The 20,260-nt window shown below is 40.8% G+C and overlaps 1 protein-coding gene across 23 annotated transcripts in view; it reads right to left on the bottom strand.

The window, feature by feature from the left end:
* The window catches only part of STPG2 (sperm tail PG-rich repeat containing 2), a 703,121-nt gene that overhangs the window by 594,785 nt on the left and 88,076 nt on the right, over window positions 1–20,260 (bottom strand). For all 23 annotated transcript variants that reach the window (XR_008445059.1, XR_008445058.1, XR_008445057.1 and 20 more), the window contains 2 exons: window positions 18,580–18,743; window positions 12,032–12,121 (listed from right to left, as the gene is read on the bottom strand). Coding sequence is in view for 13 of the 23 variants with exons in the window: in XM_054029557.1 (XP_053885532.1) it covers window positions 12,032–12,121; window positions 18,580–18,743 (254 nt within the window). In the remaining 10 variants the exon portion in view is untranslated. The remainder of the gene's footprint in view (window positions 1–12,031; window positions 12,122–18,579; window positions 18,744–20,260) is intronic.

Here is a 20,260-nt window from a genome sequence, read left to right on the forward strand (position 1 = left end):
ACCACAGCGGCTCGCTGGAAGGCGAATTGGGAAGAGACGGGGGAGACTTTGCTTCACTCTGGACTCATGCCCGCAATGCTACATGACGACTGGAGAAGCATATTGGCTGCTGTTGGACGTGGTGCGAGGAACGTCAGGATTTGGGAGTCCTAGTACCAGAGGTGAAGAATGGACCACACAATCCTTACTCTGAAAGCTAGAGCCATGCTGGAGAGGAACCTGAGGGATGCCAACCACTGCCAGTATGCGGAAAACCTGAAGCGGAAGCCGGGCCAGGGCAAGGTGTTCAAGGTGACATGCAAGTGGGATACCAGCAACCACTTCCTCCCTGAGGGCAGCTTCACCCAATTTGTCGAACGGAGGTTCATCCACAGGGCCAGTCTCAACTGCGTCCCACTGAACAGAGCCATCCGCCACAGGAATCGGGACAAGCCATGTAGGAAGCGCGGCTATGCCAACGAGACACTACCCCATGTCCCATGTAGCTGCAAGCCCCATTCCAGAGCCTGGCAGCTGCAACACAACGCCATCCAAGGTCGCCAGGTCAGAGCTATCCCACCACCCATAAGGAAGGTAGCCATGAACTCCACCATCCCCGGAACCGACAGCCAACTGTGACCGGACATCATCATCACCAATGAGGACCGGAAAGAGATCATCCTGGTAGACGTCACAGTGCCCTTCGAGAACAGGACCCAGGCCTTCCGCAATGCCCGAGCTCGAAAGGTAGAGAAATATGCCCCTCTGGCCAACACCTTGAGAGCTAAGAGTTAGCAGGTTCAGACAGACGTGCTGATTGTCGGAGCCCTGGGTGCATGGGACCCCAGTAACAAGCAAGTGTTGAGAGATTGCGGAATCGATCAGCGCTACACTCATCTGATGCGGCATCTCATGGTGTTGGACGGCATCAGGTGGTCAAGGGACATCTACATAGAACACATCACCGGACATCAGCAATCCCAGGAGGGATAGCTGGAGTGCCGATGAGAAGCACAGTGGGGAAAGTAACTGAAATACTTTCCTCATGGATTGTATTTTCCAAATAGACTACCCTAAATGCTCAATTACTGAGGGACAATACTCACTCATTCCTATATTTGCTTTCTACAACCAACTCTCTGTATAACCTTTCGTGAGTGATGTACCCAAGTATTCAGATTCTAATATCTAAACTGTATTGTTAAATTTATTCACCTTAATTCGGGTTATCGCTGATTATGCACTATATGTATTTTATGACTTTTTAAAACAAAATTTGTATTGTGGATAATCTAAGAACTATACCCAGATATACAGATACTCTTTTCTTAACCTGTGTACTATATAATTTTTTTTAACATTAGCTTTAATAAAAAAAATTTAAATCTATCCCAGGCAGCTGATTTTCAAGACAATGCTGCAGACTCTTGACAGGTTCAGACACCTCCCTTTCCACAAGAAAAGAACTAGTAACTCAAGCCACTCTGCTTGGCTCCCCATCCCTTCCACAGAAACAACTAGCAGGTCCAGAGGCACCTATGACCTGCCTTCCCACAAATTTCCAGTCCAATAACCCCCCATTCCCTTCCCCCTTTTCTAATTCCTTTGCTACCTCACAACTTAGTACCCACTCTCCTAGTGACCTCAGACCTCTCCCCTCCTGATATGAAGCTTCTACACTGAAGCAATTCTTGATCAAAGAAATTAGCAAAAGCATAGATTTCAAAAGTTTCAATACAATTCACTTTGTCAAGTAACCTCTTAATAGACATATAAAACTGTAATTTATCAATTCATGCAAAATTTTCAGCAGTTCCGTGAATATTTACACTAATTCTTGTTATCTGACCAGACTAGAACTATTTTGTTACCAGTTCAATCAAGAGAATCATCGCACATTTATTTAAGAGGGTTCTTAAATTAGAAGGACTGGCTTCAACACAAATTCAAAAACAAACTTATTATACCATTGTTAATCAAAACCTTCTTTTTTATGTTGCTTTGGTGACAGATCCTTATGATTCTGGATTGTTAACGATGAAGAATCTTAAATTAAGAGGAATCTCTTTCCTAGATATAAATCTTGACCAGAAGATCCAAAAGCTGACACATTTTTTGTCTGTATCTATTAAGATGTACGAGAATACTAGCTTTCATTTTTATTTCACTTTTAAATGGAGTGCCACACTTTAGTTCCACATTCAGGACCCAATCCTGATGCCATTGTAATGAATCAGATTTCTAAATCTAATATCTATAAGAGCAAGATATGGGCCCAGATATTCTGGTGGCCGTTGCAGCTACTTAGAAGTCCCATTAATACATAAAACATATACAAAAAGATAATTGATTTTCAATTTCTCCTAGTATGGCCACTATTATTACATTCAAAATCATTTGGAAAATAGACAGTAGATTTTGAAATATGCTACACATGAATGTGATTCTGATTTTATTTAACTGCTAGAGAAAAAAAGTTATCTTTTGAGGTGGCTACTGTATTTCTAAATACTTTCAAAATAAGGGTATGTTCCTTCAGTTAAAACAATTTACTGCACAAAGTGATATACCATTTTTATATGCACTACACTGCTATTTAGTTGACACGACTTGTCTGGTAGAGACAGTAAACATTTATTTTATTGTTGAAAAGTGCTTTAAAACATTAAGATCTATGCCAATTACAATATACATGCAAGATGTGGAATTTTTAGTGTTGAATAATTGCTCCTGAGGGAAGGACAGGTTATTATAATGAGTTTGCAGATTTAAAAGTGAAATGCCATTTAACATTTCTCTGAAAACTCAGTAACAAATTTGGAAAAAAGGAAAGAACCCTACAGTAACTGTGGTTCTGCGAGAGGTTATAGTCAGTGGGAATCCAACTGTAGGGGCGATGCACCTCATGTGCACATGATTTAATTATTTTAATAGTCTCCATCAGGGCCATATAATGTGCCCTGTGCCTCCTTGTGCTGCCATAAAGTACAAGTCAGCCATGTCCCTCCCCCAGTCCCCCCAGACCTGTTGTACGTCCAATAAGTATCAAGGCCATGCTGGATTGCCCATAGAGAGAAGCTCTTCTATTTAGATGAATAGGTTCTTCTGGCTGACATTTTCCTGCCTTGTAACAGGATTTCCTGGACCTGAAAGGAGCAGCCTCTGTCCGTAGTACTCAAACAGACAACAGCCATGCCATCAGGTGCAGCAACATCAGGTCTGGATGGAATATTTGTCTACGGGGTCCATGCAGTCTGGGAGCTAGACTGGAACTGAATAGACATGTTCAGCAAGTCTGTCAGCCAAAACTGTGGAAGCCCCTATGGAGCCACCCAAAAGCCACCCATGCCTTTGTCTCTTCTCATCTTGGAAATTACTCCAAGGAACAAGAAGATTGGTGAAAAAGTATATAGTATGCCTTGAGACCACTACAGAAGGAAAGCATTTTAGAAACAATCCCAGGCTCATAGCCCCCTGAAAACAAAAGTTCTGGCACAGCTTCCAGACAAAGGGAAGATGAATATGTGCCCCCTTCTTTGCTTATGTATTTCATTGCAGATGGATTGTCTGTCAGTATTTGCAGTGGAGTTTTGAAGAATGTGGAGGAAGGCTCTGCAGGCTATTGTAGTGGCTCTGAGCACCAGGCATTTGATGTGGAACCTCATGACTTCTGGAGCCTAGGTCTCTTGCATTTGTAGATGGTCCCTGTCATAACTATAAAGGGAAGGGTAATAGCTGTCCTGTGTACAGTACTATAAAACCCCTCCTTGCCAGAGACTCCAAAATCCTTTTCCCTGTAAAGGGTTAAGAAGCTCAGGTAACCTGGCTGGCATCTGACCTAAAGGACCAATAAGGGGACAAGATACTTTCAAATTTTGGGGGGGGGGGGAAGGCTGTTGTTTGTGTTCTTTGTTTGGGAGTGTGTTCGTTCTCGGGACTGAGAGGGACCAGACATCAATCCAGGTTCTCCACATCTTTCTAAACAAGTCTCTCCTATTTCAAACTTGTAAGTAAATAGCCAGGCAAGGCGTGTTAGTTTTCCTTTGTTTTTCTCAACTTGTAAATGTACCTTTTACCAGAGTGTTTATCTTTGTTTGCTGTACTTTGAACCTGAGACTAGAGGGGAGTCCTCTGAGCTCTTTAAGTTTGATTACCCTGTAAGGTTAATTTCCATACTGATTTTACAGAGATGATTTTTACCTTTTTCTTTAATTAAAAGTCTTCTTTTTAAGAACCTGATTGATTTTTCCTTGTTTTAAGATCCAAGGGGTTTGGATCTTGATTCACCAGGAGTTGGTGAGAGGAAGGAGGGGAATGGTTAATTTCTCCTTGTTTTAGATCCAAGGGGTTTGGATCTTGATTCACCAGGAGTTGGTGAGAGGAAGGAGGGGAATGGTTAATTTCTCCTTGTTTTAGATCCAAGGGGTTTGAATCTGTATTCACCAGGGAATTGGTGAAAGGTTTTTCAAGGTTTCCCAGGAATGGAATCCATTGAAATGGTGGCAGCCGAACCAGAGCTAAGCTGGTAGTTAAGCTTAGAAGTTTTCATGCAGGCCCCTACATTTGTACCCTAAAGTTCAAAGTGGGGATCCAGCCTTGACAGTCCCAATGGACTTCTCAACCTGTGCCAGATATTTCCATACAATTTTTGTCAGTGAGTGCTGAGAATGGTACATGCATGTTTCTGAGTTTCTTCTGCCATCTTAGTTCTGCAACAACGTGAGGTGAGCCCAAAGCCTTCTTGTTCATCTAGTGTTTCCCTGGGGAATCGACTGACCTGAGGCAGAGGTGAAGATGTCGCAGGTGAAGTCTGACAAGTACTGCCACGTATATGCAAGCAAACATATGGCCAAAGAGCCCCAGACATGGTAATACCATCATAGTCAACTTTTACTCTATCCCGAGCACTAGCAATTGCAACAACAGGAATCTTCATTGAGAAGGTATACTCTTTCCGAGCTGGAGTCAATCAGAGCTCCTATGAATTCTGTCATCTGTGATGGCATAACAGATGATCTTTTTCATAGTTCATCATGTGGTCTACCATTTAGAGGTGGAAGACTTGCTCTTGTCTCCTGCTGGAATCTGCACTTGATCAGTCAATCATCCAGGTAAGGATAGACATCAGTGTTCTTCCTTCTGAGGTGTACAGGTACTATTGCCAGGCATTTCATGAAAACACTTAGTGAAGAATCCATTTTGTATTGATAATAGTTGGACCCCACTGTGAACCTCATGTACTTCCCACAAGCCAGATGGATGACTATGTGGAAGTATGTATCCTGAAAGTCAATAGCCACAAATCAGTCTTAAGCCTGGAGAGATGTGATGATGTAGGTAATTGTTATAATCCTGAATGTGAGGAGGAATATGTATTTGTTCAGTTTCTTCACGTCTAGGATAAGACAAAATCACCTTTCTTTTTTGAGATACAAAAGTACTCTGAGTGGAACCTCTTGCCCTGTACTCCCACGTAAGTTCTTCTATGTCTCCTAGATGAAGCAACAAGCCTTGTTTGTTTGTAATGAAGTCTCATGAAAAGAGTTCCTGAAAAGAAATGGAGAAGTGGGTTGGGTAGAAGGCAGAGAATGGAATTTTATAGGGTAATGTTCGGCTATGTTTTCTAATGCCCATTTGTTGGCTGTGATGGCTGCCCAGACCTGGTGGAATAGGACAAGACTGTTCCCAAAGGTGGGGCCAAATTCCAGATTGATTCCGCTGTGATTCTTGACACTCCTGTCAAATCTGCTGCCCTCTGGAGAGGGTGCAGGGTTGGTCAAAGAGGCAGAAGACAGGTGTCTCGTGGAATAACTGAGTTTCTTTCTTTTCTGATACTCTGGCTGTCAGCCCATGGTGTAGGACGGCATCCTCTGCCTTTGTTGGGGCTGATATTTGTAGGGCTTTCTGTAGGGAGCCAGTTTTTAAATTCCCTGATATTGTAGCATGGTGCTCAAGTCCTTGAGGGAATGGAGCAGTTCATCTCTCCTCTGGCTGAGGAGGTCCATTCCTACAAAAGGAAGGTCTTCAATCATGGCCTGTAGCTCACATGGTGTACCCGACACCTGGAGCCACAAGATGTGCCTCATTGCAAATAGCCTTGGCTATTGACCTCATGGCTGTATCAGAACCTCTTGTGTGGACTGGTCCAGGCTAAGGAATTATAACATTCTGCTGATACAGACCTAGAAGTGTCAATTCTTCAACAAAAAAACTTCAGAAACAGACTCCTGGATGTATATCATTAGGTGCAGGTGACTTTGTTGTTCTTTAATTTACTATTTTGTTCCAGCATTACTACTATCTTTGACACCTCACTCTCTGACAATACCTGTTTTTTATTACCTAAAAAGAGTAGCTTTGGGATAGATGTCTCCTAAACATCTTCACTGTCGAAAGCTGATGCAAATGAATCATGTAACTTTTCTATAATATCCTATTGCTCTTAGTCCCTGATAGTTCAGCAAACTTACTACTCCTTTCGCAGGCTTCCTGTTTTTGATACAATTAAATTATTTGTTTGGTTATTGGCAATTTGTTCTTCAAACTCCATCTTAGCCCTGCTAATTTCCACTTCCACTGGGGCCACACATGCTTCCACGTGCTCCAGGGTTTTTGCCGCCCCAAGAGGCGGAAAAAAAAAAAGCCACGATCGTGATTGGCAGCAATTTGGCGGTAGCTGCACTGCACCGCTTTCTTCTTCGGCGGCACTTTGGCGGCAGTTCCTTCCCTCCAAAAGGGACCGAGGGACCCGCTGCCAAACTGCTGCCGAAGAGCCCGACGTGCGGCCTCTTCCCCTTGGCCGCCCCAAGCACTTGCTTGCTGAGCTGGTGCCTGGAGCCAGCCCTGTTCCTGTGCCACCTCATGCTCCCCTGTGAGGACATATGTCACGGAGTGTGGGGAAGACAAGGCCCTGCACCCCCGGCTTCCTGCGATTCACCATGACTCTCAGCCAGCCAGTAAAACAGAAGGTTTATTTAGACAACAGGAACACAGTCCAAAACAGGTCTTGCCGATACAGACAACAGGACCCCCTTTAGTTAGGTCCATCTGGGGACCCCAGGGAGGCCACAGCCCTGTTGGTCGGGGTGCCCCTCTTTACTTCCCAGCCAGCTCCAAACTAAAATTCCCTTCAGCCCCCTCCTTTCTGGCCTTTTTTCGGCTCCTCCCCCAGCCTTTGTGTCCTTTGTCCAGTTTCCCGGGCAGAGGTGTTACCTGGCCTCCAACCCCCTTCCTGGGTTCTCGTGTTACATGCTCAGGTATTCTCCCTTCCCCAGTGCAGGCAGTCCCAGCAAAATTTCCCTGCAACCTTCCCAGGTTAATACTCCCCACTCAGCATTCAAATAACACATCAAGAACATTCCCACTTCGTCACAACATAAAAGGTAGAGTGGCTGTGATTCTAACTCACTTCCTGCTAACAACCAATGTCGGTGAGATGGAATACAGGGAATGTCCAATCTGCTCCTCTCTCTTTAGATACTCTAAGCCATTTTCCCAACTTGGTGAAGAAATCTTGTCTTTATATTTGTTTCTCTAGGGTGTTCATTAAGAAAGAAAGAAGATAAGAATGTGATTGCTGATCCCTGTGCTGGAGTGTATGTCTCACACCAACGTTGATAGGATTAACGATGGTCTGAGAGGTCAAGTAGGTCACCTGGTGTTACCTGAGAGAAGGCAGGCCAGGGTTAATTGAGAATGAAATCTGTTTGGGTAAGGGTTGGACCAACACTCTAAAGCCAAGAAGCTGAGAGCAAAAAGCAGCTGCAGGGGAAGGAGTCTGCAGTCACTTCCTGGGATGAGAGAGGTTGTGAAGGGCCAGAAGGAAGTCATAGGAGTGAGCCCTAGAACCCTGCCCAGGAGTAAGGAATCTGTCAAGAAGATAGAAGGTGGTGAAATAGCCACTGGGAGTGGTGTAAGCTTCGGTAGTAAACCCTGAGACAGGCAAGAGAAAGAGGGTGGAACCAAGGGAAACAGCAACATGGAAGGGGACTGACCAGACCTGGATTGCTGGTTATAGGGTCCCTGGTCTGGAACCTGGTGCAGAGTGAGCAACAAACAGCAGGGGGGGCACCCGATGCAGTGAGAGCTATATTCCCCAGACATTAGGGTGAAGTGCTTTGTGCCAACCACAACACCTCACAGGGTTTAAATTCTTCCCACCCTTCAACAGACTTATCCCCATCAAAGATGTACAAAGCCAATATCTCTTTTGCCTAGGGAGAGAGACACCTCAGACTGATGCTCTGATTGCAAGTCCTATTCCTCCAGGATCTATAGGTTAAGGGAATCAAGCTACATCTTCTAGATCAGTCTACATGGGTCACTTTGTATCCAGAGGTGACAGAACCAGAGAGAGGCCAAATAAACCAGTATCGGCCTGCACTAGTTTGAGAACACATCACATTCTGGGATTAGATGGAAAGAAGGCAGAGGACACCAACAAAGTTGGCACCAATGAAGTTGACATTGATTACTTCAACATCAGTGAAGGTCCCAGCGCCCAAGAGCTCAGCACCAACTACCTTAGAATCAGCAGATCTGACACTGATGACTCTGGTGCCTATACTGGCACTTCAGCCATTGAACCTGGCACCTATGCCCAGTCATAAACAGGACACTGACTCACATTTATGAGCTTAAACATATCTCTAAAACTAAGAAAGGTTTGTGTTATCTCTACTGGACCTATCACTCCTCCAAGGTTAAAGCCACTGAGTAGTTAGGTGGAATGAGAGATCTGGCACTGATCCTTATACCAGTACCTAGAAGAGAGCCAAACAAAGACCTGAGAAATGCCTTGCAGGAGTCTGCCTCCCCTCCAGAGATACCATGGACAGAGACTGATCCCTTCCCATCCAGGAAGTTATAAATAACAATGAGGTGACCGACACTGGCTCCACACTACACCTGAGCTCTGCCTCTTGAGGAAATAGTTATGACACCCTCCATGAAAGTAAACTATGATTCAGTATAATTTCTCAGTGATTACTTAGAAATCCCTACACATTTTCCTATTACAGTATGCATCTGTTTTTTGCACAGGCATCTTTATTCTTAAAAATATTATTGGGTGCAATATTGTGCTTGTTTATATTGATCTGCTGTCACTGGCAAAGCCAACAGTTACCCATTTCATAGGGCCAGAAGTCAAAATTTCTGAGCATTTGGTCAACATTATATTCTAAAGTAAGCATTAATGGACCTTCTGTTGAGGATTTTAGGTGAAAAAAATACTATAGTCACAACATAAACAACATTTTAAAAGTTACCTCTAAATCTTTCAACTAATTTTGAAGTACAACACTATAAAAAGGAAAATAGTAAATGGTATAATTTAACAATAACGATATTAAAACTGCAATATCCAAAATGTGGTACAACATTTTCATAAAGGAAAATAGTAAATGGTATAATTTAACAATAACGATATTAAAACTGCAATATCCAAAATGTGGCACCAGGACAAAACCCAACATTTCAATTTGTTGGTTAGCACACATGGTATGATAACAGAAAGAGGAAGAAAAATAAGTACCTACATGTTTATTCAGAAAGTATCTGCTTTAAAAGGCAAAGGTGTTTTTCATATTTTTAAAGAACATTTTGTTTCTTATTTTTATCATTACTCTTAGAAGCTCAAAGCTGAAATATGCTGCCATAGTGCAAATTGCTTTCTTTAAAAACAAGTTGGCTTCTTGTTACAGTATATGGTTCTCACAGGTGCTGGACTGCTTGCACTGATATATTTTAAGAAAAAGCAACAATGATGCATTTATTCTTGGGGAAAATATGCATTTGGATGCTAATTACTGTTGATACTAGTATTAAATTACTAGGGGTGTCTCTAGCTGCTAGAAGAATACTCCAATACTGTGCTTTATTAGAATGACCTGCCAGGATTATTCCTTACGGGATCTGCCATGGCGAAAGTACCTCTGAACAAGGCAGAGGACACCATTAGCCAGCTAGTAAAGAAGTGGATGTTTCTTCCCCAGAGAGCCAGCAATGAACTGGTGTACATCTTGCACAGGCAGGGCAGCGCCAACGTCCAACAAAGTTGGCACCAATGAAGTTGACATTGATTACTTCAACATCAGTGAAGGTCCCAGCGCCCAAGAGCTCAGCACCAACTACCTTAGAATCAGCAGATCTGACACTGATGACTCTGGTGCCTATACTGGCACTTCAGCCATTGAACCTGGCACCTATGCCCAGTCATAAACAGGACACTGACTCACATTTATGAGCTTAAACATATCTCTAAAACTAAGAAAGGTTTGTGTTATCTCTACTGGACCTATCACTCCTCCAAGGTTAAAGCCACTGAGTAGTTAGGTGGAATGAGAGATCTGGCACTGATCCTTGTACCAGTACCTAGAAGAGAGCCAAACAAAGACCTGAGAAATGCCTTGCAGGAGTCTGCCTCCCCTCCAGAGATACCATGGACAGAGACTGATCCCTTCCCATCCAGGAAGTTATAAATAACAATGAGGTGACCGACACTGGCTCCACACTACACCTGAGCTCTGCCTCTTGAGGAAGAGAGATGATACTCCTCCTCATTGCCAACATATTCCTTCTCACCAGCATTGAGCAGAGGTGCTTCTCTGCTGCGACTGGGGAATGACCTCAGGTAAAGTACGATGGAGTTTTTTGAGCACTTTGATGCCCACCCAAACTCAGAGTCCCTGGTCATTTCTGCAGCACAAGAAAAATTGAAGTCCATTAAAGAATTCCTGAGGCCAAAGACCCTAGGAAAGTAGACATTTTTGGATACAAAGTATGTTCATCAGCCTTGCTGAAGCTTCAGGTGGTGAATTACCAGGCATTGTTCACCAAATATAATTTGGGAGAGGATCACTTCCTTCCTTTCCAAAATCCAACAGGAGTGCAGGGATGAAATGAAGGAGATCATTAAAGTGGGCCAGATGGCCACAAGAACATCACTGTAGGTGACCTTCCACACAAATTTGATATCAGGAATTATAACATTCAAAAACCAGTAGGAGAACACTTCAATCTCCCTGGTCACCCAATAACAGATCTAAAAGTGGCAATTCTTCAACAACAAAAACTTCAAAAACAGACTCCAACGTGAAACTGCAGAACTAGAATTAATTTGCAAACTGGACACCATCAAATTAGGCCTGAATAAAGACTGGGAGAATTGTCTTGTTAGACTGACCTCACACTTGGTAAGGAAACTCCCACCTGCTCCTGTATTTTCTACTCCATGCATTTGATGAAATGGGTTCTAGCCCACAAAAGCTTATGCCCAAATAAATTTGTTAGTATCTAAGGTGCCTCAAGGAGTCTTCATGGTTTTTGCTGATACAGACTAACATGGCTACCACTCTGAAACCTCCCAAAGTCTAGAAACTGGCTAAGACTGAAAACAAAGAATAATACCACAGTGCCCCAATGTTCCACACAAGGACAGGTGTTCTTTAATACATTTATTAATGATCTGGAAAAGGCGGTAACTAGTGAGGTGGCCAATTTGCAGATGACACAAAAATTATTTAGGATAGTCAAGACCTCAGAAGATTGTGATGAACTTTGCAGGGGCCTCATAAATCCAGGTGAAAGGGTGAGCACAATGGGAGATGCTATTCTTTGTACACAAATGCAAAATAATATATATTGTAAGAACTAAGTAGAACTGCTCATACACATTGCTGAATTCTAAATTAACTTTAACCTCTTAGAAAGAAGGCCTGAACATCACAGCTCAATAAAAACCCTCTGCTCAATGTACAGCAGTGGTAAGAAAAACAAAAATCATGTTAGGACACACAGAACAAGAAATAAAATAATATTGAAAATATTATACCACCATTCTGGAACAGGTCATTCTCATTGCTGTAAATTTACAGACCCCACAGACAATACATGCCAGATTATCTGCAGGCATAATTCTATTGATTTCAGTGGACCTTAGCTTGCAAAGAATTTGACCCCACAAATCTTATTTGTATTCATTAGTTTAAAATATTAGAGGGAATACAGTAATATAAAAAGACAACCCAAATAATCTGGAGAGTTATCTTACCATGGCAACTACTGGAGTTCTTTCTGTTGATGACAAGAAAACAGATAATTGCTTATGTTGTTTATGTGATTCTTCAGTGCTCCTTTTGCCCTGAGAATTCCAAAGTACACAGAAGTGTTAGTCTTTAAAAAACCCTATTTCAGAATCTGAAAATTCCTTTGTAGTTTTAATTGACATCAGTTCTGTTGGCATTAGAATCAATCCATTCAGTGTTTACAAATACACATTGTCTCCTCCCAGCCAAGTTCCCCATTACAGTATAAATCTCTTGAAACCTAAACAAATACATGATATTAAGGTACTGTTAAGACTATGAGGTTCAGTGCTCCAAACTCAGCAAACAAAAAGCTAAGATGATGACAGCCTAGCCCTATTGCTCATCCTTTATATTTTATAGCAAATACTTAACAATATAAACATCAAAATATAGACGTAATCATCTAAAAAGAGAAACAGGAATAGAAAATAGTGTAATGCAGCAAAGCTAAATTTTTACTATGAGCACTTTAACTTTTAAAGTTCCTGGTTTTTGAGTATTTAAATTTATAAACTTATTGTTATATTAACAATATGAAGAGTAATTTATTTGGTTTTCCTAAAAGGAAAAAAAGAAAAGTTAAAAGGGGGCCTCAAGGGTTCAAAGAACCTTTATTTATTTATTTCAACTCACGTTGTGGTCTATCAGCAATCTTTATGCAAACATACAATAAAAAATATTTTAAAACATTTACATGAATAATAAGCTAAATTAACCTAAAATCAAAAATATGTTTGATTTCAGATTGCTATGCATTAAGCTGTTAGGACCTGATTCAGGGAAGCACACAGGCACATGCTTAAGTCCCACTGACTTCAAGCGCCACATGTATTATTGTAATGTGGGGCTCCATAAGGACAGCAGCTTAATGGTGACATCAATACGACTTAAACACATGCTTAAGCAGGGCCTTAATGCATGCACCTTAGCTGTTCTAATGACAGAAGTAAAAAAGCCTACATTATAACAACACTTGTGGAGCTTGTAATGTCCATTTCCACAAGAACATGGTTTGTAACATGTAACACTTATAACTGTGGCATGCATGGGTGCTTAAAAACATCACAAGAGTTACAGCACATAAGTAGCACCACCACAGGAGCAGGAAAGAAAAGATTGAGCAAATAGACTGTTTCCTGCCTGCAAACTTGTACTTATAAAATGTACCCAAGGCTACTACAGTAGGGATTACAATGAGAGCATAAAAGGATAAAGGGTACTTTTCAAGATACTGACAGCATCTTTACTCACAGCTACAGGCTTACATTTGTTGTGGGGAAAGTGGGGACAGGTTCAGGACCATGCAGTTTCCTCACCTGCACTCTTCTACTCTCTACCCTATATCCATTTTCTCTCCTCTAGTCCAATGACCCATACACACACAAAGCCCACTCACCCCAGGTTGGGAATCTATTATATAAATTATGCTCCCCACTGGTTTTGTGACACCATATAAGCTCTGCACTTCTTACTCAGTGGAAACCTTTATGTGCTGCCAACTTGATGTATTTAAAAGCTTTATGCACAAAAAATTAAATGCAGGAAATGGAAGAACAGGAACAGAGGAAACAATAATCACGAGATACATTACTCCAACTAGAATAATAATTTTTTGACTACTGTAACAACTTTTGTGGCCAACACTGAAAGCTATGGCCTTGAGAACCGATGTAGCACTTTGAAACGTTAACGGCAATTTTTGTTCTTTTTCAATCACCATATTTCATTTATTATTTAATGCAGTGAGTTTTTAAGTATATTTTTATATAGGGGTTTACATATCTAAAGGTATCAATATTTTGTTATTCATCTCTCTTAATCAATCAGTACATGAATGTGGAAAACACTAGCTATTTTTGAGAATGTCTTTTGTTAAAGGTGTAGTAATTGGGGGGCGGGGGGGGTTAAGTTTTGTGTTCCAAGTTTTAGTAGCCACTTTTAAAACTGAATAGAGGTGCCATGAAACACTGCTAACCACCGATTTTGGTGCACAGACCTGGCTATATGCCCAAGAAACCTTAGTTTGCTACCCCCACCTCTATGAAGACACTGTTAGAGTAAATTTTTCTATATTGAGTTCTAATGATAATGTATGTGAACTGTTCAGCTTGCTTGATTAAGACCTAGGGGAATTAAGTTATTTGCATTTGACAAATACTGGAAAAAACTGTCCTACATCTAACATATTTAGTAATATATATTCTCTTCCTTCCCATATGATAATAATTCTGTTAAAGTAAGCTGTCAGGGAGCAATAATGGGGTCCTTAAGTCAGTGATTCTCAAACTTTTGTACTGGTGACCCCTTTCACACAGCAAGCCTCTGTGTGCAACGCCTCCTATAAATTAAAAAAAAGCCTTATAAATTAAAAACACTTTTTTACATATTTAACACCATTATAAATGCTGGAGGGAAAGCAGGTTTTGGGGTGGAGGCTGACAGCTCACAATCCCCCACGTAATAACCTCGTGGCCCCCTGAGGGGTCCCAACCCCCAGTTTGAGAACCCCTGCCTTAGGTAGTTGTACTTGATATATTTGATAATACAGAACTTGAGAGACAGAGTCACTCCATGAGTGAAATAGGTTTATTACTTGATCCTGCATGAGAAGCACTTATTTTGTTTATGTTTAGTTTGACTTTTAAGATTTTTATATCTTTACTTGAATGCTGAAATCTAGGAATACTGTACTTTTCCCTTTATAAAAAACTATTTTAGAAAAAAAATTAAGAAAAAACAAACACTTATTGTGCTCTTCATTGTAAAACAAGATTAGAAAATTACTGTAGTTCATCTTTTGTTTACTTGCCTCAGCCTAATTTTATCTGTGAATGCAGTATTGATTATTTATTGTCAGAAAGCAATGCTGAGTACTCTGTAATTCCAGAAACCTACCATAAATTTGCCAACAACTAAACCATGTGAATTGTTACACTGTTTCATGATTGGTTAATCTAGCTGAAAGCAGTGTAATCCTACTGGATGTTTTCTAAGGAGGCTAGAGTCCTCATCGCTTTAACTGGGCATACAGTATATGTCTGTGAAAGATCACAGAGAACCAAACCATGGAGAACTGTATGAGAGCTGGGAGCTTTATTGAGAAAAACTATGTTTTAGATTTAAATTATTTTGATCCTGACCAAGAATGTTGCAAAGAAGAAGAAGAGCATAAATAATGAAAGTATTACTAACTGAGGTCTGTGAAATAATGATTAATGTTAGCCAACTCTCAAACACTGTTAGAAAACTTAGCCTAACAATTACTCTGATATAGAAGAGGCCTGGCAGCAGCCTAACCAATAATACAACCTCAATAGGAGTGCAGAAGGGGCAGAAGCTCCTGTGAATGGTGGGGCAAGGGGATAGAAGGGGGATACAGAGATTCGGAGGCAGCCAGCTCCAGGCTAGAAAGGAGGACTCAGAGTTCCTATCTGCTCCTGGGATCAGTACAGCCCTTCCAGGCTCCACTCCCTGTTCTCCAGCCTGACCTCAGGCACCACCACAGCTGCGCCAGCCCCTCTGGATCCTGTTCCTCCCCCCTCCCCCACTCAGGGGCTTTCATGAATGTATGTAGGCATGGAGCCCCCACAATAGTTCCACTGTGAGGGCACCAGCCCCTCTTGCCCTCTGGTTTCACCACCTGAGAAAACCATATTTGAACTTTGCAAAAAGCATTACTGTAAGCTAATCAAAAAACTATGAATTATTACAGGGAACCTGTGAAGAAGGCAGAACATTCTTTAGCCTTCACAAAAGTTTAATTTTATTTTATAGAAACCTAACCAGTGCTGGTGCATATTATAAAAATAAGAATTGAGAAGTAAGTGTGGAAGCAGGGGAAAGGGCTGGAAAGAGACCCTGCTGTGGAGCAGAGAACTAGACACTCGTGAAAAATCTTTGTGGGAACAAGATAAAACAAGAACAGATCAAAGAAAGGTACAAGGATGGATTGCAACATGAGCGTAAGCAGCACGCAGACCTCTCAAATGCAGTTTTATTCACAAGTGAGCCTGCGCACAGAACTATTTGTGAACAATGCTTACTCAGCACAGCTCTCTGTCCTTCTCTAGTGTCTAGACCAAACAAACTTTAATGTATCTGCTCAGCCTTTGAGCTAACAAGTGAGGGTTTTTCAACTGAGGCAGCAAAGGCTCAGATTTTAGATCTATAGGTCCAGGTTTCAATCCCTCTGTCAATACCCCATGCAGGGATGTCAAAGAACATCTTCAAAATAAAAAAAAAAAAAGTTGTAGTGGACAGATAATGACTGGGAGCAACTCACCCATGAGCTAGCAGGTGAAAAATAAAGTTTGCCTAAATACAAAGTGTTCTTGACTGGATGAACTAAACCACCCCTCCAGGGTATCTTGGGATTAACAATGACCAGGGGAAGAAGAGAGAAAAGTTATCTACTTATTGTTCTACTGAAATTTTGTGTTTGCATGAAATATTTATTTTTATAACTTTTACTGTTGAAGTAACATATGTCGGAAATTGGAAGATCCTGGAAACTGATCCCCATTTAAGATAAGGCCCCTTTAGTCTACTATGCAAAGTGTAAATTTATTTTATTTAAGGCTTCTTTTCTTACCAGAGTGAGGTAAAGGGATTTTAGTTTAAATGACAGTGATGCCCCATGTGATTATCATTGCAGTAATTAAGGGTAATACAATAACAGTGATAATTTATAAAAACAAGTTTTACCTGTACATAAATCCTAAAGTAAAAAACTGTATATCTATCTACTCTTTTGCATAACGGTTGTGTGACTAGAGTACCTGTGGAAAAGTTAACAGTTGATCTATGTGCATTGCTTGTTTGTAATCAATGATTCAAACGTCTCTTACACAAAACAGCATGAACATATATATTCCTCAAAAAGAACAGGAGTACTTGTGGCACCTTAGAGACTAACAAATTTTTTGAGCATAAGCTTTCGTGGGCTATAACTCACTTCATCGGATGCATATAATGTATGCTGTAGCCCACGAAAGCTTATGCTCAAATAAATTTGTTAGTCTCTAAGGTGCCACAAGTACTCCTGTTCTTTTTGCGGATACAGACTAACACGGCTGCTACTCTGAAACCTGTATATATTCCTAAATAGCATATGACTCTGGTGGAAACAATTGCTTGCAGAAATCTTATTTTGCATTACTATCTGTTCAAGTCTTATTAATATTTGAGTCATCTTTGAAAGAACAAAAAGTTAAAAGTCTATTGTCCAGATGTTGAGTAGGAATATTGTTAACAATTATTAGATATGTGCTATATTTCCAAATAATAAATCCTAGTGAGAAAGAAACATAGAATTGTTAAATTATTTCAATATCTGATTGTCTGTGTTATTGCATGGCCAAATGGAAATTATCTGGGCAAATCTGTGTTATATGAAGGGACAATATCCTTCATGCCACCTCCACCAATTAAAAATATCACCAAACTTGTCTGTTCTACTTTATGAATATCTATTATTTTAGCTTTGTTAATTAACTGGTACCCAGCTTGGTTCTAATTGGGAATTTGATAGTAGTCCTTGCTCATTTTAACAATTGTGTGCATATACGTGAGGGTAGAATTTGATCCTGAGTGCATTAGACAGACTATATACCCAGATTAATCAGCATCAGGCCAAACTGCCATACCATGGTGAATATATGGCAGACTATAAAAATATGTCCATGCTACTTAACCTGAACTGAGAAAATTCTGACTCAGTTGATAAAGTTAAGCATTTCAGTAACATACCTACACAGCATTTTTAGGAACAAAGTGGGATCTTGGTGTTCTGATATGCATGTCAAAATGTCTGAAGTGTTTTTTTTGTTTGTTTTTTATTGTTTTGTTTTTCCCCCTAGCTCACAGTTATTCCGGTAGAGTTGGAGTCCAAGTTCTGGGCAAATATTGAAAAGTTGAAACATGCCTATATGGATCTATATTATACAATTATGGGTGTTTATTATTTAGTTCTCTTCTTCACAATGTGTATTGCATTGCAAATTGGGAAACTGGTCAGGATGGGTCAGGGTTCTGAGGGGAAGGAATTTTTCCCTAGGTTAGATTGGCAGTGACCTTGGAGCGCAGGGTGGATTGCCTTCCTCTGCAGTGTGTGGGTGCAGGTCACTTGCCACACATCTGTGTATATCTTATTTAATCATTTCCCTGATTGCAGGGACCTCAAGCACTGGTGCAACTTGGTGCCTCCTATTCACTACCCTTGGTACATAATAATCTAATCTCCTGTGTCCCTCATTTACTTTGGCCTCAGTTCCATTGGGTTTGCATAAAGGTGTTTGGTGGTGTCAATGGCCTGCAACATACAAGAGATCAGACTAGATGTCCTAGTCATAGAGTCAAAGGCCAGAAGGGATAACATTTTTAAGAATATACATTTTATTTCTACAAAATATTCATGAAACATTTCCAAAATCCTGAGGCGTTTTATCCTGACAGATCAAGTCCCCAAGAACCTCTCTTTACCATTTTAAAAAAGTTAATAGCTTCAAGTTACCTGATAATCAGCTGGTCCAGGAGTACAGAAAGCTCCCCTCTTAAAAACATATAGAGGTCGAGGAGCTGAAGATCCAAATGCTCCTTTCTTTGTACTCTCCAAGTAAGCTTTTTTAAAATTCTCTCTTTCAATACTATAGTTGAGAATATTATAGAAAGCTGGACCTGAAAAAGTCACAGCAGAGTTATGAGCCACCATCATAGTTTTGATTTTTTATCATAAATAGTCATTTAGAAATGCATTATATTTTAATATTAATTTAAAATTGTTATGTTTTCATATTGTAATGAAATTGTCTCAACCAATGAAAATACAGGGATGCCATACATTTACCGACCCACATCTGTGAAGTTATCTGCCAATTATATCAATGTATGGACCCTGTGGTCTGAGGGATTTTGATTTGCAAAATGACTAGTTATAGTTCAGTAATATATACAGTAATCACTCTTAAAAGCTTTCCCATTTTGCCTTGGATAACTAAATAACTACCTCAATACTAGTAGCGTTAGTTTAAAGTCCTGCTCAGTCACCCTTACACAGACTGAGTAGCATCTTACTCTGCAAGTAGCCCACTGGCCATGACAGCAGTTACCCAGGACGGACAGCACTGGTATTGCAGTATTGTTGATTTAGTGAAGAATGGGACAGCAGTTTAATAAGTGGGACTACTCAAAGAAAAATGGACTACTCAACATGAGTAAGGGTGGCAGAACAGAACATGGGGTGAAACTCATCCATGGGCAAAGGGCCTGGACAAGGCCTATACACCACTTAAGTCCTCAAAATAGAACATTGCAAAAGGGAGAGCTGTACCCTCAGTAAACACCTAGGGAATGTGACACATACAGGAATGTCATTAGATATTGGAAAACAAAAAATATGTTTAGTTACAGTTAAAGCTGCAGCAGAACACACCCCCTCCATCCAAAACCTTAAAAACGTGGAAATAAGAAGTTAAGGGGAATTACATGTGCATTCCTTTCCATCTTCATACTGCCTACAATGCTATTGATATTGCACTCTAATGCTCCATAAGGCTTTCACTTCCATCTCCAACAGAGTCCAAAATTAATATATATCATAACTTCATCAGATTTGCACTCAGTTTTGCAAAAAAAAAAAAAAACCATTTACAAAGACCTCATCCACTTATACAATTATATCAACAGACAGCACGTGTGACTGTCACACATTCAGCATAGTAATCACTCACCTCCCAAAATACTGCACAATGAGGGGGATGGAAGAAAGAGAGAATGGGGAGGGGAACTATATATTGGGAAAGCAATATTTTCAAGGGATGCTTTTTCAACACAGTAAGGGTTTAAGAGACATTGAAGGGTGTTATGTCCATAATGGTGAACTTTAAGTTATTTTCCCTTTTTTTCTCTCTCTCTCACCCTTCTAAAAAGAAAATAATCTAAAACCCATTTGGATGCATACAGAAGGATTCACCAAAGTGTTGGGGAAGAGGGCTGTAAACAAAAGACAGACCCCTAAAGCATCTGTCATCAGTAGATACTATTTGCCCTGAATATGAACTTTGTGATACTTTAATTCAGGGGTCAGCAACCTACGGCACGTGTGCCAAACACAGCACGCAAGCTGACTTTGAGTGGCACGCTGCTACCTGCCGCGGTCCCAGCCCCACCACTCTCCCCTGCGGGGGGCAGGAGGC

Source organism: Malaclemys terrapin, chromosome 5 (genome assembly GCF_027887155.1).
Source record: "Malaclemys terrapin pileata isolate rMalTer1 chromosome 5, rMalTer1.hap1, whole genome shotgun sequence".
Taxonomy (NCBI): Eukaryota; Metazoa; Chordata; order Testudines; family Emydidae; genus Malaclemys; species Malaclemys terrapin.